The 18360-nt window shown below is 40.0% G+C and overlaps 1 protein-coding gene across 7 annotated transcripts in view; it reads right to left on the reverse strand.

The window, feature by feature from the left end:
* Nucleotides 1-1852: 1852 nt before the first annotated feature.
* Nucleotides 1853-18360, reverse strand: part of celf1 (cugbp, Elav-like family member 1) — a 148602-nt gene continuing 132094 nt past the window's right edge. For 6 of the 7 annotated variants that reach the window (XM_061735647.1, XM_061735633.1, XM_061735675.1 and 3 more), the window contains 4 exons: nucleotides 15896-16039; nucleotides 11762-11891; nucleotides 11560-11660; nucleotides 1853-4140 (listed from right to left, as the gene is read on the reverse strand). In XM_061735647.1, the coding sequence (XP_061591631.1) occupies nucleotides 11764-11891; nucleotides 15896-16039 (272 nt within the window). In that variant the 3' untranslated portion in view covers nucleotides 1853-4140; nucleotides 11560-11660; nucleotides 11762-11763. Of the gene's footprint in view, nucleotides 4141-10693; nucleotides 11436-11559; nucleotides 11661-11761; nucleotides 11892-15895; nucleotides 16040-18360 lie in introns of those variants that run through there. The other variant, XM_061735638.1, reaches the window with a different exon arrangement.

The following is an 18360-nucleotide window of genomic DNA, read 5'->3' on the forward strand; positions in this document are numbered from 1 at the left end:
ACTCCCATAAACCCTCAAGCACCCTGTGGGGGGTATAGAGCTGATCCAGTGTCCCACGACCGGGATGAAAACCGCTTTGTTCCTCCTGAATCTGAGGTTTGACCATAAGAAGTAGCTGAGAAGTGTGAGCCCCCTATAGTTGGAAGACATTTTCCAGTACGTCTTTTTAAAAAGAGGGACCATCACCCCGGTTTGCCATTCCACTGTCCCTGACCTCCATGCAATGCTGCAGAGGCGTGTCAGCCAAGACAGCCCTACACCATTCAGACACTTGAGGTATTTGGAGTGGATCTCATCCACCGCTTGCCACCAAGGACCTTACAAACTACCTCAGTGACTTTGCTTTGGATGATGGAAGAGTATACCTCAGAGTCTGCAGCCTCTGCTTCCTCAGTAGAAGCCATGTCGGTGGAATTGAGGACTGGGGACTCCATTGTTCTACTGGGGGACTTCAACGTTCATGTGGGCAATGACAGTGATACCTGGAGGGGCATGATTGGGTGGAACGGCCTCCCCTATCTGAACCCGAGTGGTGCTTTGTTATTGGACTTCTGTGCTAGTCACAGTTTGTCTATAACAAACACCATGTTTGAGCATAAGGGTGTCCATCAGTGCACGTGGCACCGGGACACCCGAGGCCAGAGGTTTTTTGATCGACTTTGTTGTCGTTTCATCTGATCTTCGACTGTATGTCTTGGACACTCTGGTAAAGAGAGGGTCACTGTCAACTGATCACAACCTGGTGGTGAGCTGGATAGATAGCAGAAGTGGAAGTTAGAATAGAAATCATGAATGTGGAAATGTGAATTGTGAAAATTATTGTGAAATTAAAAGATATAAAAAAAAAAAAAAAGAAGTGGAAGTTGGACAGACCCAAAGGGTATTGTGAGGGACTTTTGGGAATGTCTGGCTGAGCCCTCTGTCAGGGATGTGTTCAACTCCCATTTACTGGAGAATTTCTCCCAGATTCCGAAGGAGGCGGGGGACATTTAGTCAGAGTGGACCATGTTTCTCTGCCTCCATTTTTGACTCGGCTGCTTGAAGTTGTGGATGGAAGGTCTCTCGTGCATGTTGTGCCAGCAACTCACGAACCCAGTGGTGAACACCGGAAGTAAAGATACTGTCAGGCTTAAGAAGAAGTCCTACTGAGCTATGTTAGCCTGTGGGACTCCTGAGGCAGTCGATGGGGTCCCGCAGGCCAAGCAAACCACAGCTCGGTCAGTCCTTGAGGCAAAAAATGGGGTCTGGGAGGACTTCGGTGAAGCCATGGAGGAGGACTATTGGTCGGCCTCGAAGAAATTCTGGCAAATCGTCCGGCGCTTCAGAATGTGAAAACAGTACTCTGCCAACAGTGTTTACGTTGCGGATGGGGAGCTGTTGACCTCGACTGCGGACATTGTTGGATGGTGGAAGGAATACTTTGAGGATTTCCTCAATCCAAACTTGAATTAATAATAATTGTTGTATAAGTTGTAATGTAAACAGACATGATAGTAATGTGATCAATTTTGATATATTATTTATAGTTCAGTCTATGTATTATGATGGAAACAATTAGATGCAAACAACGCTTTGATCCATACAAAGATATATATGTTCAAGGTGTAATGTTGTAAATGCATATTCATAAACTCAAAATAAAGACAATTTGCAAAACTATTCATAAAATCTGTTTGATGATGATTGGTAAAACTACTGAACTGCCTCACACAAACAAAGCAACAGTGTGTTTGTATTTTTTAAGTTGCAGCACAGTATGATGAAAGTGGTATGTAGAATATTGTGTCAGTAAATATATTCAAAACTGCAATACCATGCACACAGGAATGACTACAATTTTAAAGGCTTTTTTTTTTATTTTTACAGAAAGCACACAACCAACCAGGCCACTGAGATCACACAGAATGATTTAAGAAATGACAGCTGGACAGCACTACACTTTTTTTTAAAACAACCCAGAGGCTAGAGAAACATATCTAAACAAAATAAAATGAATAAATATATAAATGGCTGAAAGTAATACAGTTAACTACTAGCAATATTTGTTTAGACTACAATCTACTACTCATCAACAGCTACAAAAAATGCAGTCAGTTCAGTGATACAGAGGAATGGGCATCTGTCTAGTTGAGTTTTCACCTTTTAACAATTTCAGACAGTTTGGAGGGTGTTATTGGTTCCAAAATACAATACATATTTATAAAAAAAGAACAAAAAAAAAACACACACTGCCACCCAAACTGCACCAGGACTAAATATTATGTCCAAATGTATGTTGTATATCTGAAATCAGTCACATATACAACATCTGAGTCAGCATTTTGAGTTACAACACCTGAGATCAGCTGATCACATGACAGATTCCTGTCTGTCGCGTAACCTCAAAAGGTAAACAGAGTACCACAATCTTTATAAGTTAAATAAATGATATTCAATTGCAACATTTTTGTGCTTCCTCATAGTCCAGTGGTCACCAACCCTGGTCTTTAAGATCTACTGTCCCGCATGATTTGGATGTTTTTGGGCCTCAGCACACCTGATTCTAATTAACGGTCCTCATTAGCCTGTCATCAAGGTCTGGACACAGCTCCTTGTATCACGGTGTGCATCTAAAAACTGCAGGACAGTAGATCTGGAGGACCAGGGTTGGTGACCACTGTAGTCTAAACATCTCAGTGACAGCCGTCTACCACAGTTAGCATTTAGGTTCACAAAAGTTAGAAATATTTACATTCCACACAGGTCAACCTGCTCTTAATATGAATGAGTGAACACCGAACACCAGTGATTTGTCAACAGATCACCGGTTTCCCTTCTTTGGGCCACTTTTCTTCTCCTTAGAAGAACATAAAATTTACATGTAATAAAACGTGTCATTTCCCAAAATTGGTGCCAACTTACACAGGTTTGTATGGTTCTATTAAAATACAATTGAATTTTTGTATCCACATAGGAAACTGTAGAAACAATTGGCTTAGTTTAGTTTCACTCAAGATAAATATATCATTAAACAAATGGGTTCATTTCATTTGTCCATGAATATATAAAAAAAAAAACACAAAAAAAATTCCAGCTTCAGTAATAGTGGGTCTGTTAGGTTTCTGGAGTTTCAAACCCTGACAAAAATTGTGGAATTACCACTCTTGTTTCTGTTTCACTGTGTAGAAGCAAACAAACAAAAAAAGATTTTAAAACTAATTTCTATAACAGCACACATTTTTCTTTTTAACAAAACTCAAACATTTAATACAATTCTTGTAATTAATGGCAGATCAAGTTAAAATATAAAAAACAAAACAAAACCGGAAGCACTCAATCGTGAACAAAAACAATTATGGAATCCTTTTGTAATTCGCATTTCTAAAACAAACAAATGCAGTCTTAAAGTGTAAATTGGACTTCAGATAAAAGACAAAAGCTTCTTGTAGAACTTAATGAGTCTGTTGAACTTTGCTGACTGAAAGGAAACAGTCATAAGAGAGCAGTTAAACCAAAAGGATCATAATGTTATTAACTCATCATACCACAGCAGAAATAAGTTAACTCAAAAAGATTTTCACTGAACACAGAAAATAAAACATAAACTGAATGTTACAGGAATTTACCTTCTTTTCATTTCATTACATTGGGAATTGTTAATCTATTGCTTAAGTTTCATCCATTTTCCAGTCCAGAAAAGTATTAAAAAAAAACAACAAATATTATCATTAGCTTACTTGAAATACTTTATTTATTATGTTTGTTTATATTCAATCATTTATTCATTAATAAGATATATACACCGGCATTCACACACAACAACAAATAAAGATAAATAACTTGTTTCTCACAGCAGAAAAAAAGGTGAGGAAAGGTGCATTGGAAGGATTTTTTTTTCATTTTTGACTGAAAGGTCCGACTCCTGTCAAAAAGTATAATATCAAGTGATGGTTAACTCTAGAAAAATATATGTTCCTTTTTGCTTCAAATGCCTTTTGTTAAACTGGCTCTAAATTGAATGTTTATTAAATAATAGCATAACGCATAGAAAAAAAAAGTAATCCTGGATAATGCAAAAACAAACGCAAACAGTGCAGAGCACAAAGACTTGACGATGAACTATGAAGCCACATCATTACGTAACAGCAAACAGGCAGAGATCTGAAAAAAGACAACAAAAAACACAACAAAGAGACAATCATGGGTTAAAAACTGTGGTTGGACAGAGACACACAAAAGAAAGGGGAGGGGGGTCTAATGTGGCTTTTTGTGGCATTTGTGACAAAGTCATTTTGCCATATATGCAGTTGCAATTTGGCCTACCACAATCGGACAACTGTTTTAAATTTTGAGTGGATGTCAGTTATTGTACCTGTCCATTGTACCACCATTACTGTAAGTACTTGGTAAGATGCACCAGTGTAAAAGAGCACCATTTGTGTGTGTGTGTGTGTGTGTGTGTGTGTGTGTGTGTGTGTGTGTGTGTGTGTGTGTGTGTGTGTGTGTGTGTGTGTGTGTGTGTGTGTGTGTGTGTGTGTGTAAATATATACACTGCTCCAAAAAATTAAAGGAATACTGTAAAACAGATGAGATTTCAATGGGGAAAAAATATTTATTTTGATCTGGATTTGGTATTGTTTTGGTAGTGGTGGGTGGAGGGTAGTCAATGGTATCATTCTCTTCATCATCCAGGAACTGCATGCATTCTTTTCTTTCACAAGGCTGGGCATTATTATGCACTAGGAGGAACCCAGGACCCACTGCATCAGCGTCTGACAGAGTCCAAGTATCCCAAAACCTGATGGCAGTCCTAATACCTAATGTCGTTGCCTTGTAACACTGCCACATAAATGCATCGTGAGTTTTGGTTTGTGTATATATATACTGTATATAGGTGTGTGTAGGTAGTGTTTAACAATATAAACGATGAGACAATTGGCAGGAATCTGTTGTTAGTTTTAATTATTAACAGATACTATTAATAACTATTAATAATATTATTATTATTCATCGTTGATAGAGGAAAACAAAAGTAACCCACGTTTCCTGTTCAGCACTGTAGCCAGGCTGACAAAGAGTCACAACTGTGTTGAGCCGTGTATTCCTGCAGCTCTCAGTAGTGAAGACTTTATGAGCTTCTTTAACAGTAAAATGAAGCCGGATGAAACAGAACTGTTAGTTAAACTTCAGGCATGTCTTAGGGACATCAAGGACTGGTGTTGTTATCAGGATGTGTCATTTAAACAATATATTAATCAGGTTTGTAAAATAGCATTTTTCTATCTCTGTAATATTGCAAAGATTAGGAAAATCCTCTTGCAGAGTGATGCAGAAAAACTAGTTCATGCGTTTGTATCTTCTAGACTAGATTACTGTAATGTGTTATTAGCAGGATGTCCAAGTAATTTGCTGACTAGGCTCCAGCTGATCCAAAATGCAGCAGCACGAGTGCTGACAAGAATCAGCAGGAGAGACCACGTCTCTCCAGTGTTAGCGTCGCTCCATTGGCTACCCGTAAAATTCAGAATCCAATTCAAAATTGTATTTCATGCGTATAAAGCCCAAAGCGGTTTAGCTCCGCATTAATTTGCAAGACCTGTACCGTATGTTCCTGGCAGAGCTCTCCGTTCTCGGAGTGCAGGTTTACTCGTAGTTCCTAGAGCAGGGGTGGGCAAACTTTTTGACTCACGGGCCACAATGGGTTCTAAAATTTGACAGAGGGGGCGGACCAGGAGCTTTTGGATGGAGTGTTTGGGCTGGATATACTAAAGCATTGCATGTAGTTTGTGCAAACCTCATAGCACAGTAATGACACGCAAATAAATGTACAACCCGATTTATTAACAGATTTGCACTGAGGACTGTCTTTCAAATATGCAAAATAGCCCTTATTAGTTAATAAGTTTGTCTCAAGGAATATGCAATTATTTTGCACAATACTGAGGAAGAAAATGCAAATAGATTAAAAGCATACGCACTGTGATTTATCAAACCTGGAGATTACTTCTGTTTTTAATACGTTTCAATCGAAGGTACAAAGTTAAAGAAATCAACATTTATTAAAAAAGGAATGGAATCACTTTCAACATTCAAAACATACTATTACTCAATGAAATACTCAAGCGCAATTGTGTAATTGTGTTAAACCCTGCAAAATCATGGATGGATTATCCTGACTGCGCGCTCTAGAACCACGCCACGGATGCCCTCACCTTCACGCACAAACAGTACACGTGTCCGTCCCTAAGCACACACACATAGGCTGTAGTAAATATCCTACCTGCAGCAGAAACTAGAAATTGAAATTAAGAGCGATATGCGGTGTGTTAATGAAACCACCGTACCGCTGCTGTGCGTAAATGCACTTTAATTAAAAGATGCACATTCGAAATTTCCATATGCATTTTTTCATAACAGCAGAAAAACTGACCAATTTCTATTGAAGCGTATTGCTTTCACTTGAGAGTCCGAAGAAAAAAGTTTTAATGAGAAAAAAAATCTTTTTTTTTTTAATTAAAACTTTTCTCAGAATTCTGAGATAATTATCTCGTTAATTCAGAAAAACAGAGCAGTTTTTTTTCTCAAGTGAATGCAATACGCATCCGTAGATTTCAGTGGGAACAGTGTTTTTTGCCAGTGCATCAAAGTCTGGAGTTTTGTTGTGGCAGAGCTCAGGTTAGATGTGAGGTGTTTGTCAGTAACCGGGATCTGTGACGGGCTTTGTTAAAGTTCCTGACGCTGAAAGTCTGCTCACACACGTAGGTTGAGCCAAACAACACCAGCATCTTCTGTGCCGTTTTCCGCAGGGATTAAATACTCGGCAGTCACTGTCCACTTTCCTTCTCTTTGATCCGCTGATTTTTACAGAAGGGCTCGAATGGCGACATGAAACGAAATGAAATACGCGCCACTCCAACAACGGTCAATGTGTTTGAGTGCGCAAGCGCCATCTATTGGGGAAACGTGGGCATTGCAGGGAAAGGGGAAAATTAACAAGGTTTTTACTATAATTTGGACGAGTCTGGCGGGCCGGATTAAAAAGCCTAACGGGCCGTATGTGGCCCAGGGGGCCGTAGTTTGCCCATGCCTGTCCTAGAGTATCCAAATGTAGATTTGGAGGGCGGGCGTTCTGCTATCAGGAACCATTACTATGGAACCAACTTCCAATCTGGGTTAAAGAGGCTGACACCACCTCCACCTTTAAAACTAAACTTAAAACCTTTCTGTTTAGTAAAGCCTATAGTTAGTGTTTAGTAAACCTCTAGCTGGTGTTGGTAAATCTCTAGGTAGTGTAAACTCTAGTGTGTTAGAGTCAGTAGTCATAGTTGCAGCTATAGAACAAGACTATAATAGTTAGTCTCAAATATAGCTTTGCGGTAGATATGTTGCTATAGGCCTATGCTGCAGGGGGGCACCGACATGATCCACTGGGCGGTGCCTCTCACCCTTCTCTTCTCCTCTTCCATTTTTTATTAATTATAAATATCTCATAACCATCATAGTTGTCCATCGTTCCAGTATAGATGTCTGGTAGAAGCCGGCTGACATCCTGACCTGCAGTACTGCCCTCTGGCCACCTCAGTGTCTGCTGTCTACATATGGGGGTATTATTTTTCCAATATTATTTGTGTGTGCATATCGGTGTGTGTATTTGCATCATCAGTTGCTGCATCGGCAGGACTAAGAGCTCTCCCGACGGCTCTGGTTGAACGGCCCGACAAACCATCTCTGATCGCGCTGTTTTCTTTACCGGGATCACAAGAAAAGCAGAACAGTGATCTCCTCTCCATCCTGTTTATTTATCTTTTATCTCCTGTTGCTGTTTATTTATCTTTACTCCACCAACTCCAAATATTTATCACTTTTCTAAGCGAACGGCGCTAACGCAGCTCAAACAGCAGGTGTATCCGCCCCTTTAATCTGATTGGTTTAGAGTAAATCGTCCCCCACGTGGAGTGCGCTCTTATGATTGGCTTAAACAAAGGAAGACATCTGATTGGTTGCAGATCCTTCTGTGTTAAAAAAACGTATTTGTGAATTGAGTCACGTCAGGGGAGTCTCAAAAGTCACACACAAATCCAGCGCAGCTCACAGACAAAAAACGTTTGTAAATCAGGTTATATTTGTGTGTGCATCAAAAATACATTTGTGTATCTTGCCCTACGCACGTGTGAATTGTTCTGTGTATTTGTGAAACGGTGTGTGTATTTGCAAATTGGTCTGTGCATTTGTCAATTATGAGACTGTTCTAGCTCCATAGATCCGTGTGTAAAACGATTTGTCCGTAATATTTCCTTTGCCCTGAGCTCGGACTCACAGGCTCACGCCAGGCTACAGTAGCAATACTCAGTCAGTACGTTTACATGCAGCAGTTCAATCGGGTTTGTGATCGTATAAGACATCGTTCGGACTTTTAAACTGCATGCAAACACCTGAACCCCATCTACTTCGGACCTATGTCGGACATTTAGTAATCGGGTTGCATATGGAGTAAGATAACTTCCAGAAAGATGTGTAGTGCACCAGTTAGCCATTGTGTCTGTGTCTCTCCTTTCTCTGTTCTTCATTCTCTCTGTATGTTCTCTCTTTTCTTGCTCTGCTGGCCTCCGGCAGGAACCCCCCCCTTATGATCCAGGTCCTGCTCAAGGTTTTTTCCCCTCCCCTACTAAAGGGGAGTTTTTCTTGCCACGGTTTGGTTTAAGGTTTTTCTACCACTAGGGGAGTTTTTTACCTGCCATTGTTTATGTTATATTTATGAAATAATTGCTCGGGGGTTTATGTTCTGGGTCTCTGGAAAGCGCCTAGAGACATCTTCTGTTGTAATAGACGCTATATAAATAAAATTGAATTTAATTGAATTGAGATACACTAGGAAATAAACCAAGTGATAGCAACAGATTGATCAATTATACACTCTCTCCGTAAAAGGCTAGGAATTCACCACAGAGTGGTGATCAGTATGGAACTGGGATGTTAAAAAAAAGTTTTATGTAGTCTGCATTTTATTTCAACATAAGACTTTGAATATGGCCAAGAGCAAATACTCTGAAGGAGAAGATGGTCCCATTATGAATCCAGGCAGTAGTCATAATCCTTTCGTAACATTTAGGGAACCAGTGTTGGATATTTAATAGTTATTGAGTGAATTGTATACCAATGCGAGAAATGATAATGGAAGTTCAGAGGATGAGGATGAAGATGATGCACAGAGCTGGGTAGGACAATCTCATTTCCTACACCATTATTGGCACCCCTTTTTGCATAGCTGAGTGAATATCTTCTGAAATAAATGGAAATGTATCAATTGTGTAAAACATGTTGATCTTTCACATTTCAGAAAAGTTGCAGGGATACAGTAAAAGTGGTTCCACGAAAATGGCATCTTCCAATCTTTCCCCTCAGGAACATGGCCGGGCATCATATGGATGATACACTGGTTTACTAAAATACTTTTGAGTTTAGGCCTGAGCTTGTCTTCGTGTGGATGACACGAAGACATATTGATAGCCGAAATAAAAATAAACAGGAGGTATTGCACAGACTCATTAGAAGAAAGAAAACGGATACGCTTTTAAGAGGCCAACTACGGACGGCTTTGGGGACGGAGCAGATGAAAGCTCATCGGAAAACGAAAGCCTTCTAATCTTTAAATGTTTGGTGGAGTGAGCAACAATGGGGAGCCAAGTCTGAGGAACAAGACAGATATTTCAGAGCCCCACCCAAAAAAGTAGATTTCACTGGAATATTCCTTTCCCGGAGGAGATTATCAATTGGGTTTTTCTTTTTTTTACCCTTTGAATATACTACGACTGGGCAAGAACTAAGCTAGTGAGATTGCTCCTTTTTTTTTTTACTTTTCTTTTTCGAATGCAATGCAATAACAATAATAACAGTAATTTAATGGCACTACCACGTGCTGCAACAATGCATCTTCCAACAACAATCATGTCTGCCTCGTTCTGCTGCACCTTTCACTTTAAAAAAAATTGTATATATGTTATTTTATTTAGAGCCGTCATTTTTCTACCTCATACTGCTGCACCTTTCAGTTTTTTACTGTATATATGTTAATAAGTGCCACATCTGTTGATTTACTGTTTTCTATTTTTAAATCTGGCTACAGTGAGCGAAATTACCGGAGTCAAATTCCTTGTTGGACAATGCTCAAACTTGGCCAATAAAGTTGATTCTGATTGTTATGGACAGTTGAGACTGGACTATTTAAGTTGGGGGAATCAGGATTGATTCATGGACTCGGGGGATATTAGTTTATATACATTGTACATGGAAGATTGGTGTGTGTTGTGGAGAATATCGGGGGGTGGGTGGGTAGATCCTGGTCCTGCTGACGGGTTAAGGACCTTCACAGTCCACCTCTTCTAGAATAACTACCTGTCTCCTGGAATCTCCTCCATGCTCTTGAGATTGTGCTGAGAGACAGCAAACCTTCTGGCAATGGTACATATAAATGTGCCTTCTTTAATTCTTCTTTAAATGTGATACCTGCTGGGTCCAGGTATCACCTCATGATACCATTAATGACAGCGGCCTGAGGCAAATGCCAAACTTGTAAAAAACCGTCAAAAAAAAGAAAAACAATGAGGACGGAAGAAAATAGCAGTGGCTTCCATCCTTCCAGCTGTAAAATCACTCCTGTTTTGGGAGTTGTGCATGTGTGCACATGCTGGTAACATAAGTTGTTCACTGACCCTAAACCAAATGCAGCTGAAACTGATCATCAACCCCCTCTGCCACTTAGCTGACCACATCAATTTCCCAGACGTTTAATTGATTTGATTCTGGTTTTCAAAAGTGTAGGAACCAGTTGTATAGAAGATATTTCAAATCTGAGAAATTGCAACTGCAACAACTTTGGTTTAAGATTAAAAAGATCAGCTGAGTGAGCTGATTCTTTTGAGAAGTCTATATTTGTACCATTCCAAATGTCATTCAAACCTTTTTTCCCATAAGTTGTCACATTTTGACATTACTGTATGAAGATTTCAAATGACAGCAATATTTAGAAGACAACAAAGCACAGTTAACCCTTTAATGCCTGAAATTAAATTGTACACCCAAAGAAAAACGTTTTATTTGAGGTCCATATTGGAATCAAAAACACTTCCAATTTTGTAATAGTTATTTTTACTATCATTATGAATACATTAGGTACGTTTATGTAATTTTTATTTAGTTTTATTTTTTTCCTGGGTTTGTAAAGAACTTTTTTCCCCCTTTTTTGATCATGGGAGTTGTACAATTAATTGTAAAATTAAAAATTAATGTATCAAACATGAACAGGCGCACAATTCCATCGTGCCGCCGCCGGTGTATCCGAAGTCAAAAACAGTTTATAAACTGACCTAATAAACCTGATTCTGATTCTGATTCTGATACATCTGGCATTATAGGGTTAAATATACCACAAATATGTCTTCTCAAGCTCCAACTTGCTTCTGTAGGCCATATACCATGTATGGATAGTGGAGAGGAAGAGCAGCAAATTAATTTGGCACCGTAAAGCGTTGTGCACAACATATATTATCTTGAAAAGTATCTCAAGTGTATTGCATTACCTACCACAGCAAAATGAATCCATTTTGACTCGTTGGTCACTTGTTTCTCTTACCTCTTAAGAGGGAAACACAGTTCAAATGACCAGGATAGGAAGTGCATCTACCCTGTAATGGACAGAACAGGTTTTAAAGAAGACTATCTTAATTGCTTTACATACTTCACATATGATAATGCCTGTCTAGCCAAATGTAAAGAGCCTCAGCACCTTCAGTAGGGCTTGCTGTCATTCTTTGAGCGCTTCAATTGGACCTTCAACCTTTTCATACCGATTTGAAAACCATTCATTGACTGGATGGCTGCCTGCGATGACACTGGGTTGTCGTAGCTCACAAAGCCTGGGGAAGACACACAATTTGCATAGTTTAAGGTAATGCATAATAACCCTCTCAGAACAAATTAAACTGGGCAACAATTATTAATCTCCACAACATACCTGGTCCTAAAAATGACTGAAAACGTGATAAAATTAGAAGACTAATGAAGGTCATCACACCTTATAAGTCAATAAACTTATCCTATCCTATCATGGACGGATGGATGGATTGATGGGTTGGTTTGTAACGTTTGTAATGTGACTATTAAACGAGGGAAATTAATATGTACAATATAATTAATATGAGGAAAGGAAATTAACCACAAAAATGATGTCCAGGCCTGAAGAATCTACATGCAAGTCATACAAGCTTCCACTGCAGCCTGAATGTGCACAAGGTGCGAGGGCCCGTTCATCGCTGCTTGCAGCTTTAATTTTATTTGTATTTCATGTTTATTGTTTTGTTGGGTTTTTTTCTCACCATGGATATGAAGGAAACACCATTTCTATTATCTGTATTGTCTGTACATATGGCAGTTTTAACAATAAAGTTTACTTGACTTGACAATGGCAAACCTTTTGCACTTGCCCTGTCAGCACCTTTATAATCTTAATAAAGTTCAACATAAAGCTCCACTTAGGTATATGGGGGTTTAGTGTCTTCCCCAGGGGTATTTCAATATCTGGTAGGCCTAGGGACTGAGCCAACTGTTAGAGGGTGTTGCAAATATAAATGTAAATGTAAATGTCTGATTTCTAACATGAAAATGGATATGCCAAAAATGTCTCTAATCTTCCCCTTACTTTTTACGTTTGGCTGCACGTATTATAGCTCAGCCTATATCTCACATTTGTAATCTTTCTATCCAGAGCAACGTCATTCCTGATGTGTGGAAAACTGCCCCTGTCTTCCCTCTCCTGAAAGGGGGTGACCCCACTTTACTGAATAATTATACACCCATCTCCAAGCTCACAATTTTAGCAAAAGTTCTTGAAAAGCTGGTGAATGACCAGGTCAAGGACTACCTGAGTTTGGACAATATTTAATCTCCCTTTCAGTCAGGTTTTAGGAAGCAGTATAGTACAGCAACTGCTGCCATTAAGGTGATAAATGATATTGTGGAAGCCATGGATGCCAAGAAATACTGCGCTGCCCTTTTTATTGATCTTTCAAAGGCATTTGATAGAGTCGATCAAAGTATTTTATGTCAGTGACTGTCCACCATTGGAATGTCAGACTTGTTGGCTGGTTCTCTAACTACCTTTCCAGCCGCAAGCAGTGTGTGCAGTCCGATGGTCTTAGCTCCGGATTCCTAAACACTCTAAATGGGCCACTTATAAACACCATGGCATAAAATTGGATTATAGCCTTTCTTTTAGATGCCAAATTGACCAACTACTGAAGAAATTAAACCAGGGTTTTCTTTAGAATTTTTTTTTCTGATCATAGCCTCCGGCCCCTGGATTACATCACGTTTGCTACCCCCTCAGTCCGTACTGAATTTGGCAAAAAGGCGTTCTCCTATGCTGCACCTGTAACCTGGAACAGGCTCCAACAGAAGCTGAAGCTTTCCAGTTTTATTTTGCTAGGGGACTTCAAATTACTTGTAGGAAAGCGTATTATATTTAACTAGTTCATTTTTTACTTAAATTTATAATTATTAATTACAGTAATCCCTTGTTTTTCACAGGGGTTACATTCCAAAAAGAACCTGTGATGAAATGGTGGTGAAATCGGCAGTAGCAAGTAGCAACCTTTTTTTTTTCTACAATTATTATACAAGGCTTCAAATTGCGGAGATCAGCCCGCCCCAGCGCAACTCGATTAATTGGATTTGAAGGGGAGAAAATGGAAAATGATTATGAAAAAAAATACAATAAGTACAGTAGGACCGATTGTGACTGATGCGTATTTCCCTGCTCTTCTGATTCTGCTGCATCCTGACTCGCTCTGTAGCGTCTTTTTCTGCTAAAGCCGCGGTGCAGGGGTGTTTTTTCCAGAGAAGAACATAGTTATGGGTCGTTGTTGTCGCTCTTTTTTCTTCTGGGCAAAAAGAAACCGACATGCCACCATGGATTATACAGTATCTGAGACTGTAATGAACGATTCATCTAAAGCCGGGAATACACTGTGCGATATTTTGAATCGTATGAGACTGCCCCATCTCACACTGCACGACTAGATCGCGGAGTTCAAAAGTTCACAGCCCACGATTTATGGTCTCACACTGTACGAGCCGATGCTCGGATGCGACCCATCTGCTCACACTATACGATCATAATCCTCCCGTCGGACCTCTGTGTACTGGAACTCGAGGCCGGTTTTGGGGCAGGGGTGCGCTCTGCCCACACAAACGTGCGTCCTGCCCACCCGATCAAAGGTTATGGGATCCTTTATTTTTTTATAATTTTATTTTTTTATATATATATATTTAAAAAATCCCAAAATATCTGTACCGTTTCTGATTGGGTGGGCACTGCGCATCATTTTTAGACATAACAATGAACACATACCGCAAAAGTTGTGTCTCGCGGAGGAACCGACGTCCCAGCAAAATGAGAAGAGAAAAAAGAGTTGTTCCGAACAGTACAGCACAATGATAAAAACGAAATCACATTATGGGCGATTTTTATTATTTCACTTTAGTTTATAATTCATCTTCATTGTGGCATCATATAATACTGTTTTAGTCATTTTTGTGCACTTTTTGGCTCATTATATTGTATTTTTCTACATATTTGGGAAGACGAGGTTGCGCCAACATTGTATGACGTCAGGTTTGTTTACATCAGGGGCCGCTGTTATTGGTCCAGCGCGATCACGTGACGCGTCCGAAGCGCTCCTCGACACAGGCGCCGCTGGAAATAGTCCCGCTATTAAAATAACGATCTTGAAAATACTTCCCAAAAATCCGAGTTCAAACTTTTATCCTATGCTTAACATAAATAGCTCTTTTTGTGCTAAGTGAAAAGAATTTACACGCAGGAGGTGGGAACGAGATGAAACGAAAAGGTGGGTGACCTGACGGCCTACAGCAGACAGCGCACACACTGAAGGCTGATTTATGGTTGCGCGTTACACCAACGCAGAGCCTACGGCGCAGGGTACGCGGCGACACGCACCGAACGTGGAAATGCGGTCTTTTTTTTGCTATTAAAACATGATTTGTAGTGTGAATTTGCAACACTTAAACTACAAATAATAGTTTTTGAGGTGACATCAGAGATTGCGCATGCTCTCTGTGAAAGGATGAGGTAAATCTGGTCGCAGCACGGCTTCAACTGTGATGCCTTCACGAGGAGCGACCAGGATTTCAAACATGCTTGATTTTCTTGCGACCTCACGATTTGTGATCGGGAGCTCGTCGTGAGGTGTTAATCTCTCGTCGTTACCCCACGTACACTGCACGAGGCACGAGCAACGATTGGGTCAAAATCGGGCCTGATCAAAAAAAAGTCGCACGACTGGAAAATCGACTCAAAACGAGCCGATAATCGCACAGTGTATGCCCGGCTTAAGGCTCCTGTTCTTCAGCTGCTGCTTAAGCTCATTGGTCGTTCTCAGCTTGTTGCTAAGAAATCAACGTTATTGACACAGGAAGTGAAGAAGCGGGGAGACTGTTTAGCCAATCAGAATGCAGAATGCACAATGCAAATCCGCGCAGCAGCGAGACTTGAAAGGTGAACCGCGTTATAGCGAGGGATTACTGTATATTATATTCCTGTTTTGTTTTTGTCTCTTGTACATTCAGTTAGTCTGTAACTTTTTGTTTTGCTGTTGCCTAAAACAGGTCTCTCGGGGAAATTACACCATGGGTCTCAATTTTACCTGTATAAATAAAAGATAATAAAAAAAACCCTGCTGACCTACAGCCACAATACATGCTAATTAATCAGTGTTCCATATTGCTAAATTTCAAATTAGGATATCTTTGTATTTGTATTTCAAGTACTTTGACTACCGGTAAATGTTAATGTTCAAAATGTTTTATTCTATTGATAAATACACCTCTAGCATGAACTCACCAAAACACTTGCTGAGGTTTGTCTGTTTGTCAATGAAGACTTTTGCAGAGATCACATTTCCAAAGGGTAAAAACATCTGCAGCAGGTCTTGGTCTCCAAACTCCTGTGGTAGGTGGTAAATGAACAAGTTTGCACCCTCTGGACCTGCCAAAGAGTATGTTTAAGTTATTGGGGGAAAAAAACAAAGACATTGTGATTGTAAAAGTGCTGACAATTAATGACTCAATAAAGAGTAAATAATTGCGGACACCAGTTCAAATCTAGCCATGCATACGTTCAGTAGAGTTCAGTTAGCATTAAGCATATTTGCATTCAAACCTGCATTTCTAAAGGAAATGCAGTTTTTCTAGAATGTAAATGGCCTAATTAAGTTAATATTACCACCATAACATACAACAAGAAATGACATATTATGATGATCTGTGCTGAAATTCAGGAATAACATTAGTTAGCAGTAGCAATAAAGAAATACAGTCACACATATGACTGTTCTTAATTACAGTTGCATTAAAAACAATAAGAGCCTTAGCATTTGTGTTTGTCTGTTTTGAAAAACAAGTTTTACCCAACTACTTTAAGGAAGCACATATATAATATCTCACATTCAGGTCCTACAACTGGGATAATATGACTGGGATAATACCACTTTTACTTATAAGGCTATTCGTCTACATTTTTTTATTCACTAACTCATCAACTAACTAATAGGTCGCTACAAACGCTGCTATTCGGGGTTTGGCACCATATTCAACGTGTATTTATGAAAAAGCTATATGTAGAAGAACCAATTATGTTATCTGGGTGAACCAAAGCCTAGTTTGTCATCGGTCACATGACTCCCTCATACATGACACAAGCCTCAAATCAACACTTCATCTGCCACCTCTAACTTTTGCTCAACACATGCATTGCATGCGGTTCATTTGTCCCATCACTATAAAATACTTCAAGTTGTCAATTAAACCCTTTTAACTATTGCCTCTAAATAAAAGAACACTACGTTTAATCATGAACAGTGAGGTGCTTCTACAATAATAAACCTTTTGTCACCACTGGCCTGAGTGAACATCTCAGCAAGAAAAACAAGTGCTTTCAGAACAATTCAGAACAAGAAAAACTTAAAGCCAACATATTAGTGAAAAGAAGGAAGTGTATGTACAGGAAAAAGTTGGAGAGCAAGTCCTATCAAAGCAACGTAAAGATGTGTGGTCACCTATGAAAAAGATGATAGCCTTCGAGCATAAAGAGAAATAGACTTAAGCCGGGACAAAGCCAATAATCATGCTGTTCAAAAGGTTAAGTTCAAAAACAAGCTAAGTATCCTGCTCTCCTGCCCCCAGACAAACAGACCTCCGCTCCTGGACCCAGAGCTTCCCTGTCACACCTCAACTCTTTCATCTCACATCTTTCATCAGTCATGGATCTTGATGCATTGTTGTCTCCAACCACATCAGAAGATGCTGGTGTCCCCTCCACCTCTCCATTCTGATAGTGTCAACCAGTTCTGGAGGCCTTTGTGAGCCTGAATTGTGGTGTAGCCCAGGGGCGGATATAGGATTTCAGGAGATCCGGGGCTTAGCCACGGTGGGGGGGGGGGGGGGGGGGGGGGGGGGGGGTGCTCCGGTGGTGGAAATGTGAACAAAACGCACTGGACAACAGGACAACTTACAAATTCAGGCCCTTTTACTATAGAAATGTTACAATAGTCAGCAGCTGTTTGAACTGGTTTCTTTCATCAGAAAAAGTCCAAAAAAGTCCTCAAAAAAGTTTTTCCGGTCTGGCGCTCGTTTTCCCACTCGTTTGGACGTACAGTAGCTACAGCTCGGTTTGCAAAAGCTCTTTACCACTACCAAAAGTTTTCTACCACTTTTAAACACACCTGGTATTCCCAAATTGTGGGAGATTTCTCTCCACTTTTGTCTCTTTTTCACAGAGTCACAGCCAAAATTATTTTCTCTTCCATCTTGATCGTCTCTGATCTACAACCCGCAAGTTTTTTTCACCCTCCACCACCTTCTCTCCTATTGGACGCGCCGAGATGTCGTCACAGCACGGCACAGTCACTCCCTAGATCCTCTGGTGCAGCCTCTCTTTACCCATAGGTTCCAGTGCTGTGTAACCCTCTCCTGGCAGTGCTCTAACCGTGCTCTAGTACCAAACTAAATCTCATCCATTAATGACTGTACACTTGTTGCTCTGACATGACGCTTCATGAAAGCCCTGGAGAAACTTTTATTAGCCCATCAGAGCCAGTGGCATAAATAAACTGAACAAACTCGAAGGTGGGGTTTGTTATAAAGACTGTTCGGGAGCCTGTAGAGCTGATTTTGCAGAAAAAGGATACTTCTTAAAAGGAAGAAGATCATCTACAACCTAAGCCCCCTCATCCCAACACAGTGATTCAGCAACAAAGCATCTTTAGTCAGAGGTTTCTTCAGATCCACTGCAGCAAAGACCGCTAAAAG

The sequence above is a fragment of the Cololabis saira genome, chromosome 2, assembly GCF_033807715.1.
Source record: "Cololabis saira isolate AMF1-May2022 chromosome 2, fColSai1.1, whole genome shotgun sequence".
In the NCBI taxonomy this organism is placed as follows: domain Eukaryota; kingdom Metazoa; phylum Chordata; class Actinopteri; order Beloniformes; family Belonidae; genus Cololabis; species Cololabis saira.